General features: G+C 45.7%; 1 protein-coding gene across 4 annotated transcripts in view; it reads left to right on the top strand.

Annotated features, from left to right (window-relative positions):
• The window catches only part of LOC134348567 (juxtaposed with another zinc finger protein 1-like), a 449,355-nt gene that overhangs the window by 121,123 nt on the left and 310,069 nt on the right, over positions 1-18,163 (top strand). For all 4 annotated transcript variants that reach the window (XR_010018451.1, XR_010018449.1, XR_010018450.1 and 1 more), the window contains exon 2: positions 9,585-9,657. Coding sequence is in view for 1 of the 4 variants with exons in the window: in XM_063052131.1 (XP_062908201.1) it covers positions 9,585-9,657 (73 nt within the window). In the remaining 3 variants the exon portion in view is untranslated. The remainder of the gene's footprint in view (positions 1-9,584; positions 9,658-18,163) is intronic.

The raw sequence follows: 18,163 nt of genomic DNA, 5'->3' as shown, positions 1-18,163 counted from the left end.
CATGCAAACAGCTACGAGGAGCCACAGGTGAGAACTGAGTGCCAGATGGGGACAGAAGGTGGACTAACCGCCTTGAAAATGACGGGACATGTTCCCCCCAGAAGAGGTACTACCCCTCCCTGACACCCCATACACCCCATTACATACTCAGCAAGCATTTAGAAGGGGAGATATTATTGGCCTTTATTGTAGGAGCTGTAGTACAAAAGCATAGCACTTGCAAGAAATATCCAGCAGGTCAGTCACCATTTGAAGAGACAGAAAACTGAATTAGAATTGCAAGTTGACCTTTCATCAGAATTTGACACAAACTGGAATTGCTTGTTATCTGAAAGTGTTGAATTGATTATGAGTGCTAAGGGCTGCAATAAGCCTTGGAGTCATAGAAAAGTACAACACAGAAACAACCACTTTGGCCCATCTAGTCCATACTGATCCATTTAAACTGTCTACTCCCATTGACTTGCACTGGGACCATAGCCCTCCATACCTCTACCATCCATGTACCTATCCAAACTTCTCTTAAATGTTGAATTTGAGCTTGCATGGACCACTTGTGCGGACAGTTTGTTCCATGCTCTCTCAACCCTCTGAGTGAAGAAGTTTCACCCTCATGTTCCCCTTAAACTTTTCCCCTTTTACCCTTAACCCATGAGCTGGTTGTAGTACCACCCAACCTCAGTGGAAAGAGTCTGCTTGCATTTACCCTTTCTGCACTCCCCATAATTTTGTATACCTCTATCAAATCTCCTTTCAGTCTTTCCTTATAATTCGGGTCCTCCGGATCCTGCAACATCTTTGTAAATTTTCTCTGTACTCTTTCAATCTTATTTACATATTTCCTAAAGTTAGGTGACCAAAACTGCACACAGTATTCCAAATTAGTCCTCACTAATGTCTTACAGTACTGCAACATAGCATCCCATTGCCTGTACGCAATACTTCGATAATGGAGGTCAATGTGCCAAAAGCTTTCTTTATGACCCTATCTATCTGTGATGCCACTTTCAATGAATTATGGACCTGTATTCCCAGATCCCTTTGTTATGCCACACTCCTCAGTGCTTTGCTGTTCACTGTGTAAGATCTACCCTGGTTGCTCCCTTTGAAGTGCAACACCTCACATTTGTCTGCATTAAATGCCATCTGCCATTTTTCAGCCCATTTTTCCAGCTGGTTCAGATCCTGCTGCAAGCCATGATGGCCTTCTTTGCTGTACACTACACCCCCAGTCTAGTATCATCCGCAAATTTACTGATCCAGTTAACTACATTATCATCCAGATTGTTGATATAGATGATAAACAACATCGCACCCAGCATCGATCCCTGCAGCACTCCACTAGTCATAGGCCTCCAGTCAAAGAGGCAATCATGTATTACCACTCTCTTGCTTCTCCCACAAAACCAATGTCTAATCCAATTTACTAACTCGTCTTGAATGCCGAGCAACTGAACCTTCTTGACCAAGGCAGGACTTTATCAAAGGCCTTGCTAAAGTCCATGCAGACAACATCCACGACCTTGCCTTCATCGGGTTTCCTAGTAATTTCCTTGAAAAACTCTATAGGATTGGTTGGAAAAGACCTACCATGCCCGAAGCCATACTGACTATCCTTAATCAGTCCGTGTCTATCCAAATAATCATATACCAGTCCTTTAGAATACCTTCCAATAACTTTCCTAATACTGACGTCAGGCTCACAAGCCTATAATTTCCTGGTTTATTTTTAGAGCCTTTCTTTCACAGTGGAACAGCATTGGTTATCCTCCAATCCTCTGGTACCTCACCTGTTGCTAAGAATGATTTAAATATCTCTGCTACGCCCCAACAATTTCTGCATGCTTCCCACAGAGTCTTTATTCGAAGATGAGATGCTATTTCTTGCACTAAATTGTTCACTGAGCTTTGTTAAAGCAGTGTAAAAGACCAAAGACCGACAGTTAAGTGCTTATGGCATGGAGGGTTATTGAATGTGGTCAATCGCAAAGGGCTTTCTTGTCTTCTATTTCTTCTACTTATTCTGTTTTTATTCCTATGAGGTCTTGCGTGTTATAACATTTAAACTTGCCTCCTGTCACTAATTATAAGCAAATAAAAGTTGTGCTTAAAGTTCAACTTAGGTGCCTGCTATATTTTGAAAAGTTTAGTGTTTTGCTACATAATAAAGTTGTAGTATTGAAAATGAGGGATAAGACCATAAGATATAGGAGCAGAAGTAGGCCATTCGGCCCATCAAATCTGCTCCACCATTCAATCATGGGCTGATCCAATTCTTCCAGTCATCCCCACTCCCCTGCCTTCTCCCCATACGCTTTGATGCCCTGGATAAAACTGATTAAAACAATCTAGTGCAGTGATGTACTACACACAGAGCTAGAAAATAATGACACGCAGTCTGTAAATTGCACTCGAGACTAGTTTATTCAAACTTCGCGGCACTGGCTTTTACGCAGTTCCATTCCTGCCCTCTCCGGGTGGAAATGACGTTAGAGGTGCATTACAGAAGTCTCTTCCTGCGTGCAGGCTTTCTCCCCTTGCTGGTGAAGAAGAAGGCCCAGCTCCATTTTGGGGCTGGCCTCTCTGCTGATGCGCACACCATTTTGTGAGCCGGTTCGCCTGTGTAGAAAGTGGGTTGCCACATAACCCCCGCTCCCAGAACCGGTGATACACCCCGCAATGTCCACAGTCTGGATCAGTCTCTGTTTGGGCGGTCTGCCTCTGCGCCGCAGTGCCTGAACCTCAACTGGCTGCGCCAAGTCCACATGGGCTGGTTTGAGTCGGTCCACCGTGAAAACCTCCTCATTCCCCCCAATGTCCAGAACGTACGTGAACCCGTTGTTCCTGATCACCTTGAACGGCCCCTCGTACGGCCGCTGTAGCAGTGCCCAGTGTGCGCCCCTTCGTACAAATACAAACTTACAGTTCTGCAGGTCTTTGAGTACGCAGGTCGGGATCTGTCTGTGCTGTGAAGTCACTACAGGGGCCAGGTTGCCGAGCCTTTCATGTAGTCGGTCCAGGACTGCTGTGGGTTCTTCCTCTTGCCCCCTTGGGGCAAGATATGAACTCTCCTGGGACGACCAGGGGTGCGCCGTACACCAGCTCGGCCGACGAGGTGTGCAGATCCTCTTTGGGTGCTGTGCGGATTCCAAGCAGAATCCAGGGAAGCTCGTCCACCCAGTTAGGCCCTTTCATGCGGGCCATGAGAGCGGACTTCAAGTGATGGTGGAAGCGTTCCACTAGTCTGTTCGACTGTGGGTGGTAGGCAGTTGTGTGGTGTAGCTGCGTTCCCAACAGGCTGGCCATAGCCGACCACAGGCTGGAGGTGAACTGGGCGCCTCTGTCGGAGGTAATGTGGGCCAGTATCCCGAAGCGTGCTACCCAGGTTGCGATCAGTGCTCGGGTGCAGGATTCGGAGGTGGCGTCGGTGAGTGGGACTGCCTCTGGCCATCTGGTGAACCGGTCTACCATAGTTAGGAGGTACCGCGCTCCTCGTGATGCTGGCGGGGGCCCCACGATATCCACATGAATGTGGTCGAACCTCCGGTGGGTGGGTTCGAACTTCTGCGGCGGGACTTTGGTGTGCTGCTGCACCTTGGCTGTTTGGCACTGCGTGCACGTTTTGGCCCATTCGCTGACTTGTTTGCGAAGTCCATGCCAACAAACTTGCTGGAGACCATCCGGATGGTTGTCCTGATAGATGGGTGCGCCAAGCCGTGTATGGAGTCGAAAACTCACTGCTGCCGGGATGATGGGGTGAGGTTGGCCGGTAGCCATGTCACACAGGAGGATCCTCCCACCTGGGCCTACGTGGAAGTCTTGCAGCTGCAAACCCTGTAGCTGGGCATCTTGTCGTCTGCCTGCTGCGCCTCCGCCAGTGCTGCATAGTCCACCCCCTGGGACAGGGTCTGGAGAGTGCGTCCGCCATGACATTGTCCTTTCCCGAGACATGCTGGATGTCCGTCGTGTACTCGGAGATGTAGGACAGATGTCGTTGCTGGCAGGCCGACCAGGGATCGGACACCTTCGTGAGTGCGAAGGTCAACGGTTTGTGGTCTATGAACGCGGTGAATGGCCTGCCTTCTAAGAAGTACCTGAAATGCCGGATTGCCAGATATAGTGCCAACAACTCCCGGTCGAAGGCACTGTACTTGGGTTCGGGTGGCCAAGGGTGCCTGCTGAAGAACACCAGGGGTTGCCAGCACCCCTCGATGAGTTGCTCCAGCACCCCACCGACTGCTGTGTTGGATGCGTCCACTGTGAGGGCAGTTGGAACGTCCATTCTGGGGTGCACCAGCATCTCAGCATCTGCCAAAGCTTCCTTGGCTTTAACGAAAGCGGCTGCGGTCTCTTCGTCCCAAGTAATGTCCTTGCCTTTACCCGACATCACGGTGAACAAAGGGCGCATGATACGGGCTGCTGAGGGGAGGAAACGGTGGTAGAAGTTCACTATACCAAGGAACTCCTGCAGGCCTTTGACTGTGTTGGGCCAGGTGAAGTGGCGGATTGCATCTACCTTGGCGGGCAGAGGTGTTGCCCTGTCTTTAGTAATCTTGTGGCCCAGGAAGTCGATGGTGTCGAGTCTGAACTGGCATTTGGCCGGGTTGATCGTGAGGCCGAAGTCACTCAGGCGGGAGTAGAGCTGGCGGAGGTGGGACAGATGCTCCTGACAACTACTGCTGGCTATGAGGATATCGTCCAAATAGATGAACGCAAAGTCCAGGTCGCGTCCCACCACATCCATTAGCTGCTGGAACGTCTGTGCAGCATCCTTCAGGCCGAATGGCATTCGGAGGAATTTGAACAGGCCGAACGGGGTGATGAGTGCTGTTTTGGGGATGTCTTCAGGGCGTACCGGGATTTGATGGTATCCCCAGACGAGGTCTACTTTGGAAAAGATGCTTGCCCCGTGCAGGTTTGCTGCGAAGTCCTGTTTGTGCGGCACAGGGTAGCGGTCTGGAGTTGTAGCCTCGTTCAGTCTGCGGTAGTCGCCGCATGGTCTCCAGCCCCCAGCTGCTTTGGGCACCATGTGCAGGGGGGGAGGCCCATGGGTTGTCAGTCCGCCGTACGATCCCCAATTCCTCCATCCTCTTGAACTCCTCCTTCGCCAGGCGGAGCTTGTCCGGGGGGAGCCTTCGTGTGCGGGCGTGGAGGGGTGGTCCCTAGGTTGGAATGTGGTGCTGTACTCCGTGTCTGGGCATGGCTGCCGTGAACTGCAGTGCCAGAACCAATGGAAAGTCCGCCAGGATTCTGGTGAATTCGTTGTCAGACAGCATGATGGAGTCCAGTTGTGGGGCCGGCAACTTGGCTTCACCCAGGGAGAACATCTAGAAAGTCTTAGCATGGACCAGTCTTTTCCCTTGCAAGTGGACCAGCAGGCTGTGAGCTCGCAAGAAGTCCAGCCCGAGGAGTGGTTGGGCCATGGTGGCCAGTGTGAAGCCCCATGTGAACCGGCTGGCGCCGAACTGCAGCTGCACTATGCGGGTGCCATAGGTCCGTATCGTGCTGATGTTTGCGGCCCTCAGGGTGGGTCCCGGCTCCCTGTTGTGGGTGTCGTACCCCGTCAGGGGTAAGACGATGATTTCCGCTCTGGTGTCGACCAAGAAGCGGTGTCCCGACTGTTTGTCCTAGACGTACAAGAGGCTGTCTTGGTGGCCAGCTGCCGTAGCCATTAGTGGCCGCTGGCCCTGGTGTTTCCCGGGAACTTGCAGGGTGGGCAACACCGGCGGGCTTCTGTGCATTACCGCTGGTGGTAGAAACACCACTGTTCATTGGCCTCCTCACTCCTGCCTCTGGGTTGTGTGCGCTTCAGTGCCGGGCCTGGTCTGGCTTGCTGTTGGGCACGTGGCTTGGTAATCTGTCCAACAGATGCCCTGCTCTCCCTCTTGGCTTTCCACAGCACTTCTGCCTGGGCCACCACCTTCCGGGGGTCACTGAAATCTGCGTTGGCCAGCAGCAGATGTATGTCCTCGGGCAGTTGCTGTAGGAACGCCTGCTCAAACATGAGGCAGGGCTTGTGTCCTTCAGCCAGGGCCAGCATCTCGTTCATTAATGCTGACGGCGGCCTGTCTCCCAAACTGTCCAGGTGCAGCAAGTGGGTACCTCGCTCACGCCGTGAGAGGCCAAACGTCCCTATGAGCAGCGCTTTGAATGCTGCATATTTGCCTTCTTCCGGGGGTGACTGTATGAAATCCTCAACCTGGGTGGCTGTCTCCTGGTCAAGGGAGCTCACCATGTAATAGTAATGTGTGGAATCAGAAGATATCTGCCGAATCTGGAACTGGTCAAACCACATGCGTGGTCGCAGCGTCCAGGAAGTTGGCAGTTTTAGCAAAACTGTGTGAACAGATGAAGAGTCGATCATCTTTGGTCCAAATCCCGTTTGGACCATGGGGGTCACCATTGTAGCAGTGTGCTACACACAGAGCTCGAAAATAACGACATGCAGTCTGTAAGTTGCACTCGAGACTAGTTTATTCAAACCTCGTGGCACTGGCTTTTATGCAGTTCCGTTCCTGCCCTCTCTGGGCGGAAATGACGTCAGAGGTGCATTACAAAAATCTCTTCCTGCGCGTGGGCTTTCTCCCCTTGCTGGTGAAAAAGAAGGCCCAGCGCCATTTTGGGGCTGGTCTCTCTGCCGACGTGTGCACCATTTTGTGAGCCGGTTCACCTGCATAGAAAGTGGGTCGCCACACTAGATAATTTCCATGTAAATAAAATCATAAGACATAGGAGCAAAATTAGGCCATTTGGTCCACCATTCTTCATAGCTAATTTGTTATCCCTCTCAACCCCATTTCAAGATTCAAAGATTCAAGATTCAAAGAACTTTATTGTCATTCTAACCGTCCATCAGCTCTGCAGGGCAGAATGAGACAGCGTTTCTCAGGGGCAGTGCAATCATAACATAACAAACGCAACACTAAATAATAAACATAACAATAAATAGTAAAACACAACAGCCACATGTCAGTTAAAATCAGTTATGAGTGTCCAGTGCACGTTAAAAGTGTCCAAAGCAGAGTCAGGTGGAGCAGCTATTTAGCAGTCTGACTGCCTGTGGGAGGAAGCTGTTTAGTAGCCTTGTGGTTTTAGTTTTGATGCTCCTGTAATGTTTTCCTGATGGCAGAAGAACAAACAGTGCATGGAGAGGGTGTGAGGGGTCTTTAATGATGTACCGTGTCTTCTGGAGGCACCGACTCTGAAAGAGGTCTTGGACAGAAGGTAGGGAGACCCCAGTAACCTTCTCTGCTCCCCTAACCACCCTCTGCAAGGCTTTTTTGTCGACAGCACTGTAGCTGGAGGATCAGGTTGTGATGAAAAAGGTCAGCACACTGTCAACCACGCCCCTGTAGAATGTAGTTAAGATGTTAGTGGGGAGTGATGCTTGTTTAAGCTTCCTCAGAAAGTGCGATCTCGGCTGGGCCCATTCTTCTGCCTTCACCCTTTAGCCATTGACACCCAATAAAAGATGCTCTTGGATTCAATTGAAAGACTTAATATCCTTTCAAGGGTATAATTTGCATAAAGTATTTATAGTGGAATTCAACACAGTTCTCTGAAGGTGGCATACTGTATAGGATGGTAAAGGCATTTGGCATGCTTACCTTCACCATTCAAAGCATTGAGAAAAGAAGATGGAACATTGTGTTGCCTCTGTATAAAGCCTTTGGCCAACTGCCATAATGTAGGAAGAATATGTAGACTTTGGATAGGGTTCATAACAGATTTATCATGATGTTGCCCGGATTGGAGTGTATTTTGCCGTAAAAGGAGGTGGATAAACTTGGATTGTTTTCCCTGGAGTGTCAGAGACCGAGGTGTGACCTGAGGCATAGATGATCAACGTCTTTTTTCCCAGGGTGGAAATATCAAATACAGGAGGGCATATGATTAAGATGAGAGGGGAAAGTTTAAAAGAAATGTGCAAGACAAGTTTCTTTAACAAAGAGTGGTAAGTGCCTGAAATACACTGCCAGAGGAAGTGGTAGAAGCAGATACCATAGCAATTAAGTAACATGTGAACAGGCAGTGAATAGAAGGACATGGGCTGTGTTGAGGCACATGGGATTGGTTAGCTTGGGATCATGGTCGGTGTAAGCATAGTGAGCTGAAAGGCCTGTTCCTCTGCTGTACTGTCTTATGCTCTTTGTGCAATTTTATCAACCTCTGAAATGGTTTCCTGCAGTCTACCTTATCTTTACTCATAGTAATTTTATGTATCTCAACCATGTGTCCTCTTTTTCTCCTCCACTGCAGGGAAAATAGATCTCCTAAGAGGAAATAGCTTTGGAAGTCACATAGTTCAGGGCAAATTTGAGATGGATAATCAATAACTCTTTAAAATAAACACTTTGGATTTTTCTTTCAATTTTAAAAATTTCATTTTCAGTATCTGTCAGATGGGCAGGAGAGCAATCTTGCCTCCAGCCTAATAAAACTCACTCAAAACTCTAACAATGTTCTGTGCCAGGCTTTATTAGAATATTATCAGTGAACTAACGGTGCCTAATATGTGCTGATTGATGAGTGTGGGAGATCACCAGCATTAAGCCAAGGCTGAGGCAATCCTGAATAGAAAGAGGTGTTGACAGGCATGAGGATATTTGAACCTGAGATGGCCATCTACACTCTTTCTGATCATATCAAAGTACTTAGTAAAGTGAGCTGAGATTACCTGCCCGTGGTTCTTTGCTCTGTACTCAGTTTGATCAGGTAGAAGGTGCCCTTCATCCAGTGGAAGATCTGGGCTGCCCCACTGCCCAAAGTGCGTTAGAGAATTGTGATTGGAACATTTTAAGGATCCTACTGCCTGCTTCGTTGTAACAAATGTGTATTTTGAGGTTTGCTTTGAAATTTTATTGTGGTTTTTTTTTCAGAAAAATGGAGTTACAGATTTTTTTGTTGTCTCTCTTCTTCACTTCCCCATTTGTGCTTTAACCTTGATATCCTTCTCTACAGTTACATACTGTAAATGTTGCCTGACACATCAATTTAAATGAACTGTTTGTAAGCTAGTCTTAAAATAATATAAATGGTCAGTTCTCATTATTTTTATGCAGTTCTGGTCACCTACCTATAGGATAGTATCAATGAAATTGAAAGAGCTCAGAGAAAATTTACAAGGATGTTGCTGGGTCTTGAGGAGTTATAAGGAGAGGTTGAATAGGTTACAGATTTATTCTCTGGAGTGTAGCAGAATAAAGAAAAAATTAATTGCAGTATAAAAATTATGAGAGGTATAGATAGGGTAAAAGCAAGCAGAGGTTGAGTGAACTAGAGGTTAAGGGTGAAAGGTGAAATGTTTTAGGGGAACATGAAGGGGAACTTCTTCAATTAGTTGGTGGTGAGAGTGTGGAACAAGCTGCCAGTGGAAGAGGTGAATGCATGTTCAATTTCAACTTTTAAGGGAAGATTGGATGGGAGGGCCATGGAGGGCTAGTGTCCAGATGCAGGTCAATGGGTCTGGACAGAATAATAATTCAACATGGACTAGATGGGCCAAAGGGCTTGTTTTTGTGCTGTAGTTCTCTAAAACTCTATGACTCTATTAATAAATTATTCTTAATTTATTCTTTTAACAGAAAATGACCCCAAGGTATTGGAAAGGCAAGAGCAACAGCAGCCATCGTATATCGCACTAAGTTATATCAATAGGTATAAATTTTGGATTTTACCATTTGAAGTTAATTTTGAATTTTTATTCAGCAGAATCCATTTGCAAGGTACAGTAGAATTCAAATATTCCCTTCTCTGCCTGTTTGCAAATCTCAGTTGTTCAGCATCTAGTTCACTCTCCCATAAACTCACTCATTTGCCATTCTCTGTGGCTCTGGTTCCCATGCTCCTTTTTGAACCCACCAGGGCCCTGGTTCCTGTGCTCCTTTGAAATGTACCTGGTTCCCTCATAAAATTTATTGTAGTACTGCCAAAAAGTGAATTAAAAGAGTATTGGAGTATTAATACAAATAACATCCAATGGTCAAGATTATCAGCTGGTTCAACACCATCAAATTCCTGTAAGTGATGGGTTCTCAGGAATTTTTGCCATATTGTTTAAAGACAGGTTATTAAGTTCTTTAAATACTTTGGGAAGGAAGAATCTAGTCATTACATAATAAGAACGTATGAAAATAGGAGCACCAGTAGGCCACTTGGCTCCTCAACCCTGCCTGACTATTCAAGATAATCGTGGCTGATCTGTCTTAGGCCTTATCACCTCTTCTGTGCCAATTATATTGTTTATCTAATGTCTCAGTAAAACGTGTTTTTATGTGGCATGCAAATAATTGTGTAATATTGCCATAATCTATTCAATTCAGCAGTTTTTTTGATAAATAATGCATATTTTCATCTTTTATTTAAAAGATTTGTGCTGATGCTTAAATTCTAATAGTTCATATTGTACTTCATAAAGTTGACTTGCAGCATTTCTTGTGCTTCATTTTTTTTTTCTCTGTTAAAGTGCAATACCTTTGCAGTGCTGATGTTATTTCCATTTTATGTTGTCATCATTATATGGCGTGTTGTATGATGTGGTCCCATGACCATGATTGTTCTTGGCAATTTTTTTTCTTCAGAAGTGGTTTGCCATTGCCACCTTCAAGCCAGTGTATTTACAAGATGGGTGACCCCAGCCTTTATCAATAGTCTTTAGAGATTGTTTGCCTGGCATCAGTAGTCCATTAACCAGGACTTGTGATATGTACCAGCTGCTCATATGACCATCCACCACCTGCTCCCATGGCTTTACATGATCCTGATTGGGGGGCTAAGCAGTCACTATGCCTTGGCCTGGGTGACTCGCAGGCTAGTAGAGGGAAGGAGCGCCTTACACCTCCTTTGGTAGAGATGTATCTCCACTCTACCACCTGTTTATGTTGTGTGCCAAAATTAAATTGGAAGTCTAAAACAGAGCAGAAGATGGTGAGGTCAGGTCCTTGATATAAAATATGTAGTGGAAGGAAAATGTAAAGTACACCTCTCTTGGAAGAAAGAACAGCAGCAGTTTCTATTTAAATATTGCTATAACACAACAAAATAAAACAAGTTTTTTAACATGAACAAATTGAAAGAAATTATACTTAGTCACTTAAGACCTACAGTGGTGCTAGAAAGTTTGTGAACCCTGTAGAATTTTCTCTATTCCTGCATAAACGTAACCTAAAATGTGATCAGATCTTCGCGTAAGTCCTAAAACTAGATAAAGAGAACCCGATTAAATAAGTAACACAAAAAACATTTTACTTGCTCATTTATTTATTTGCGAAAAATGATCCAATGTTACATGTATTTGTTGGAAAAAGTGTGTGAACCTCTGGGGGAATGCCTTCTACAAAAGCTATTTGGAGTCAGATGTTCCAATTAATGAGATGAGATTGGAGGTCTGGGTTGTCGAGTTGCCCTGCCCTGTAAAAAAAGACACACAAAGTCAGGTTACTGACAGAGCCTGCTCGGCTCAAGAAAGATCTGTTTATGTGCACCATGCCTTGATCAGAACTTTCAGGGGACCCTGGAAGAAAAATTGTAGAGATACGTCAAGCTGGACAAGGCTACAAAAGCCTTTCTAAAGACCTGAGTGTTCATCAGTCCACAGTGAGAGAAATTGTCTACAAATAGAGGAAACTCGGTACTGTTGCTTCTTTCCCTAGGAGTGGGCATCCTGCAAAGGTCACACCAAGAGCCAAATGTGCAACGCTGAAGGAGGTGAAAAAGAGCCAAAGGTTAACAGCAAAAGACCTGCAGAAATCTCTAGAACTTGCTAAAGTCTCTGGTCATGTACCCACTATAAGAAAAACACTGAACAAGAATGGTGTTCATGGAAGGGCACCACAGATGAAACCACTGCTCTACAAAAAAAAACATTGTTGCACATCTCAAGTTTGCAAAAGGCCACCTGGATGTTCTACAACACTGCTGGGACAATATTCTGTGAATAAATGAGACAAAAGTTGAACTTTTTGGCAGAAATGCATATTGCTATGTTTGAAGGAAAAGGGGAACTGCACACCAACACCGAAACCAAAACCTCATCCCAGCTGTGAAGCATGGTGGAAGGAGCATCATGGTTTGAGGCTGTTTCGCTGCCTCACAGCCTGGGCAGCTTGCAATCATTGAGAGCGAAATGAATTCAAAATTGTATCAAGACATTTTATAGGAGAATGTCAGGGTAGCAGTCCATCACCTGAAGCTTAATAGAAGTTGGATAATGCAACAAGACAATGATCCGAAAGACAAGAGTAAATCAACAACAGAATGGCTTAAAAAGAAGAAAATTTGTATTTTGAAATGGCTGAGTCAGTCCTGACCTTAATCCTATAGAAATGTTGTGGAAAGACCTGAAGCAAGCAGTTCATGCAAGGAAGCCAACCAACCATTAGTTGAAGCAGTTTTGTAAGGAGGATTGGCTTAAAATTCCTCCAAGCTGATGTGTAGGACTGATCAACAGTTACTGAAAACGTTTGGTTGAAGTTATTTCTATACAAGGGGGTCACACCAGTTACTGAAAGCAAAGGTTCATGTACTCTTACCAATAAATACATATAATATTGGATCATTTTTCTCAGTAAATGAACAAGTATAATGGCATGAACATCGACTTCTCCAACTTCCGCTAATGCCCCACCTCCCCCTCATACCCCATCCGTTATTTATTTATATACACACATTCTTTCTCTCACTCTCCTTTTTCTCCCTCTGTCCCTCTGACTATACCCCTTGCCCATCCTCTGGGTTCCCCCCCCTTGTCTTTCTCCCCGGACCTCCTGTCCCATGATCCTCTCATATCCCCTTTGCCAATCACCTGTCCAGCTCTTGGCTCCATCCCTCTCCCTCCTGTCTTCTCCTATCATTTTGGATCTCCCCCTCCCCCTCCCACTTTCAAATCTCTTACTAACTCTTCCTTCAGTTAGTCCTGACGAAGGGTCTCGGCCTGAAACGTCGACTGCACCTCTTCCTAGAGATGCTGCCTGGCCTGCTGCGTTCACCAGCAACTTTGATGTGTGTTGCAAGTATAATGTTTCATGTATTATTTATTTAATTAGATTCTCTTTATCTAGCTTTAGGACTTGCATGAAGATCTGATCACATTTTTAGGTCAGCTATGCAGAAATAGAGAAAATACAGGGTTCACAAACTTTCTTAGGACGGATGACGAAAGATGAGCTAGCTTCTTGGGTGTGTTAAAGGAGGAAAAAGAGATAGGGACTTAGGACCTTAGCAACTGAAGGTGGTGCTGAAAATTTTGAAGCAAAAATATATGGAGTTATCAAGAATTAGAAGGATGCAGGAGCTTTTTTAAAAAGATTTGAAAGGATTACAGAGATGCTCAGTGGTGAGATTCTGAAAAGCATTGTAAACAAAGATGAGAATTTTTTAAACTGAGGTGCTGCTAAAACAGAAGATCCCCTAGATCATTAAGTGATGGGTAAATGTACCTAAGTGTGAGTTGTGACACAGGCACAATAGTTTTTCATGATCTTGTGGGTACAACACGTGAGATGAGGGAGACTAGCTGCAAGAGTGCTAGAAAAATATCAAATCCCAAGGTAACAGAGGTATGGATGAGAGTTTTAGGAGCAGATTAGATGAAGCAAAATTAAGTTGGGAAATCTGGAAAGGTAGACACCAGATTCTGAAGATGCTGGAAAGCTTGAATAACTCAGTAAGATAGGCAGCATCTATGGAGGGGAATAAACAGTCGATGTTTCAGGCCACGTCCCTTCATCAGGACTAGAAAGAATGGGGCCAGAAGCCAGAATAAGAAGGTAGAGGGAAGGGGTGCAATGCAAGCTACAACATGATAGGAAAGATGAAGTGAGAGGGAAGGTGGGTGGGGGAGGGGGATGAAGTAAAAAGAGATAAAAGAGTGAAGAAGAATGAATCTAATAGAAGAGGACAGTGGCCATGGAATAAAGGGAAGGAGGAGGGGAACCAGAGGAAGATGATGGGCAGGTGAGAAGGAGTGATAGAGTAAATGGAAAAAGGGGGAGTGGGGAGTAATTACCAGAGGTTAGAGAAAATGATGTTCATGCCATCAGGTTGGAAGCTACCAATATGGAGTATGAAGTGTAGCTCCTCCATTTTTCAGTTCCATTGCCCTAATCACTTTATTTTCACCGTGGCAGTAGCAAAGGCTGTGGACGAACATGTCAGTTTGAGAATGGGAAATCTATTTGAAATGGATAACCATCAACCGAACCTGCCTCTTGCAGCGGGCAGAATAAAGGTGCTGGATGAAGCAGTCCCCCAATCTGCATCGGGTCTCACCATACTGGGTATAATAGATGACCCCCAACAGAATCTCAGATATAGTGTTGCCTCGGATGGAAGAGCTGTTTGTGGCCTTAAAAGGTAGTGAGCGGGAGGTGTGGCACCTGTCACACCTGCAGGGACAATTGCCAGGAGGGATATCAAAGGGTGCACAAGGAAGTCACATAGAGAGTGATCCCTACAGAAAGCAGAGTAATGGCGGGGGCGGGGGGGTGGGTGAAGGAAAGATTTGCTTAGTGGGAGAATCTTATTGGACATGGCAGAAGTTCTGGAGAATGATATGCTGGATATGGAGGTAGTTGGGGTAGTAGATAAGTAGAATGGAAAACCTTTACATTGCGACAGTGGGAGGATGGGGTAATGGCAGATGTGCGATAAATGGAGAAGGTTCTGGTGAAGACAGCATCGATGACAGTTGAAGAGAATGCCCTTTTATGAACTCTGACCCCAGCTCCAACTCTTGGCATGTTTTTACCATCCCCTCCAATCTTCCCCTCTCTGAGGTAGAAAGTTATGTCCTCACAAGGCCTTACCTTTCTCTCACTGAGTCCATACCACAATGAATTCCATGTCCACAACGACGCCAAGCTATTCTTCCAACACCTCTGTCTCTGGACCTTTTTCTTTGGGAAGGACTCACCACCCCCATCATTAACCCTCTTCCCCTGTCTTCAACTGTACTTTTCTTCTTGGACACTCCTCTGTGGCCTTCTGCCCACTTATCATCTCTAATTGCTGACCAGATATCAACTGTCAAGACTTTACCACACGACTCTCCTGTTCAAATCTCAACCCCTCTGAATACACTGCCCCACCACTCTCATCAAGCAACCCCAACCTCAGCATCAAAATTATAGGCTATTGGGAGGGTGCTGTTGTAGTCTGGTGGTCTGACCTCAATCTTTCTGAGGCTAGACGGCAGCTCTCAGATATCTCTTACTCGCCCCTTAAACAGGACCCCACTAAAAAGTATCAGACTACTGCCTCCAGCACCATCATCAATCTCATCAACTCTAGAGATCTCCCATCCACTGCCATCAACCTCATAGTTCCTGTACTCATTTCTACCTCCTACCCAAGATCCACAAACCTAACTGTCCTGGTAGGCTCATTGCTTCTGCCCCACTGAACTTTTGTCTGTATACCTTGACTCCATTTTGTCCCTCTTGGGTCAGTCCCTTCCTATCTACATCCATGACACTTCACATGCTCTCTATCACTTCAGTCACTTTCAGTTCCTTGGCTCTAATCACCTTAATTTTCACTGTGGACTTCTAGTCCCTATGTACTGCTAATCCCCATCAGGAAGGCCTTAAAGATCTCTGCTTCTTTCAAGACAATAAATCTTATTAGTTCCTCTCCACCACTACCTTCCTCCATCTTATGGAGTTGGTTCGCATCCTCAACAATTTCTTTCTCAGCTCCTTTCACTTTATCCAAACCCAAGGTGTAGCCATGGGCAGTCACATAGGCCCTAGCTATGCCTGCCTTTTTGTTGGCTATGTGGAACAGTCCATGTTCCAAGTCCACACTGGTAATGTTCTTTTAATTCTTTCTCTGCACCCATGCTGAGCTTGTCAATTTCAGCAGCTTTGCTGGCAGCTTCCACCCTGCCCTCAGATTTACTTGGTCCATTTCTGACACCTCCCTCACATTTCTTGATCTCTCTGCCTCTCCATATCTGCCATCTTTTACAAACCCACTGACTCTCACAGTTATCAAGACTATATGTCTTCCCACCATGTCTCTTAAAAAATGCTATTTCCTTCTCTTAGTTCCACCATCTCTGTTGCAACTGTTCTCAGCACATCTGAGATGTCCACTTTTTCCCACAAAAGGCGTTTTGCCTTCCACCACCATCAATGCTGATTTCACCCATCTCCTCCATTTCCTGCACATCCACCTTCAGCACATCTTCCTGCCGCCATAACAGGGATAGAGTTCCACTTGTTCTTACCTACCATCCCAGTAGCCTCCATATCTAGTATATCATTTTGCAAAACTTCTGCCATTTCCAGTGTGATCATACCACTCGGCATATCTTTCCCCTTCCCCTCCCCCTTCACTTTCGATAAGGATAACTCTTTGTAAGTCCTTGTCCACTTATCCTTGCAAACATGTCAAGTGCTACACCTACCCCTACACCTGCCCTCCAGCCACCATGCAGGACTCCGAAGTGCCAGGTGAGGTGCACTGCCTCTGTGAGTCTTTCAGGGCCATTTATTGTATTTAGTGCCTTATGGTCCCGGAAACTGCAGAAATGAACCCATTTCATTGCCATGGGATTGACTCAAGTAAACCTTGCCACATAAAATAAATATTTATGCTATTATAGTTCTCTGGGGAAATGCTTATGTGTTGGTTCAAGATATGGACCAAGAAATTGTTGTTAAAAAGTTTTTTAAACACGCAATATTCTGTGACCATCCTTGTTTATGCTGCAATTCAGGCACAGTTTGCAATGGATTGAGGCTTAACCATGCACAAACATTGTTCCTCTGCTGGTTCTGTGGTGGAAAATCGGTGTGCCCCCAGTTTGCGTTTGGTTGGGAAAGATGTGAGATATGACAGTTCCAGCAATGAGAGGAATGATTTGGAAGTGAAGGGCAAGTAAAAATCTAATTGGGTACCTACCTGCAGGAGAAACCACATACTAGACTTGAGAGCTGCAAACGGGTTCAGGCTGTCCATCCTCAAGTACTGTAGAAGCTACAACAGCATCTACATCCTTATGAGTTGCCTTTTCTGATCACAAACAAGAGAGAATCTGCAGAATCTGGAAAACAAAACAATACACACAAAATGCTGAAGGAACTCAGCAGGCCAGGCAGCATCTATGGAAAAGAGTAAACAGTTGATGTTTTGGGCTGAGACCTTTCATCAGGACTGGGAAAATGAGATGAGAAGTCAGAGTAAGAAGGTGGGGGGAGGGGAGGAACAAGTAATAGCTGATAGGTGAAACTGGGAGAGGGGAAGGAGTGAAATAAAGAGCTGGAAGTCAATTGGTGAAAGAGATAAAGAAGGGAATCTGATAGGACAGGACAGAAGGCCACGGAAGAAAGGGAAGGGAGAGGAACACCAGGGGGAGGTAATGGACAGTTAAGGAGATACTTTATACTTTATTGTCACCAAACAATTGATACCAGAACGTACAATTATCACAACGATATTTGATTCTGTGCTTCGCGTTCCCTGGAGTACAAATTGATAGTAAATATTAAAAATTTAAATTATAAATCATAAATAGAAAATAGAAAAGGGCAAGTAAGGTAGTGCAAAAAAACTGAGAGGCAGGTCCGGATATTTGGAGGATGCAGCCCAGATCCGGGTCAGGATCCGTTCAGCAGTCTTATCACAGTTGGAAAGAAGCCGTACGAGTCTTCAAGCTCCTGAGCCTTCTCCTGGAGGGAAGAGGGACGAGACATGTGTTGGCTGGGTGCGTCGTGTCCTTGATTATCCTGGCAGCTCTGCTCCGACAGTGTGCGGTGTAAAGTGAGTCTAAGGACAGAAGATTGGTTTGTGTGATGTGCTGGGCTATGTTCACGATCTTCTGCAGTTTCTTCCGGTCTTGGACAGGACAACTTCCATACCAGGTTGTGATGCACCCTAGAAGAATGCTTTCTACGGTGCATCTATAAAAATTAGTGAGGGTTTTAGGGGACAGGCCAAATTTCTTTAGCTTTCTCAGGAAGTAAAGGCGCTGTTGGGCCTTCTTGGCAGTGAACTCTGCTTGGTTGGACCAAGTCGGGTCATTTGTGATATTGACCCCGAGAAACTTAAAGGTTTTGACCTGTTCCACTTGCGCACCGCCGATGTAAATGGGGTCATGTGGTCCGATACTCCTGAAGTCAACAACCAATTCCTTCGTCTTGCTGACATTGAGGGATAGGTT

Source organism: Mobula hypostoma, chromosome 6, assembly GCF_963921235.1.
Source record: "Mobula hypostoma chromosome 6, sMobHyp1.1, whole genome shotgun sequence".
NCBI lineage: Eukaryota > Metazoa > Chordata > Chondrichthyes > Myliobatiformes > Myliobatidae > Mobula > Mobula hypostoma.
The sequence above is the reverse complement of the archived record's forward strand: the minus strand, read 5'-3'. Positions and strand labels throughout refer to the sequence as shown.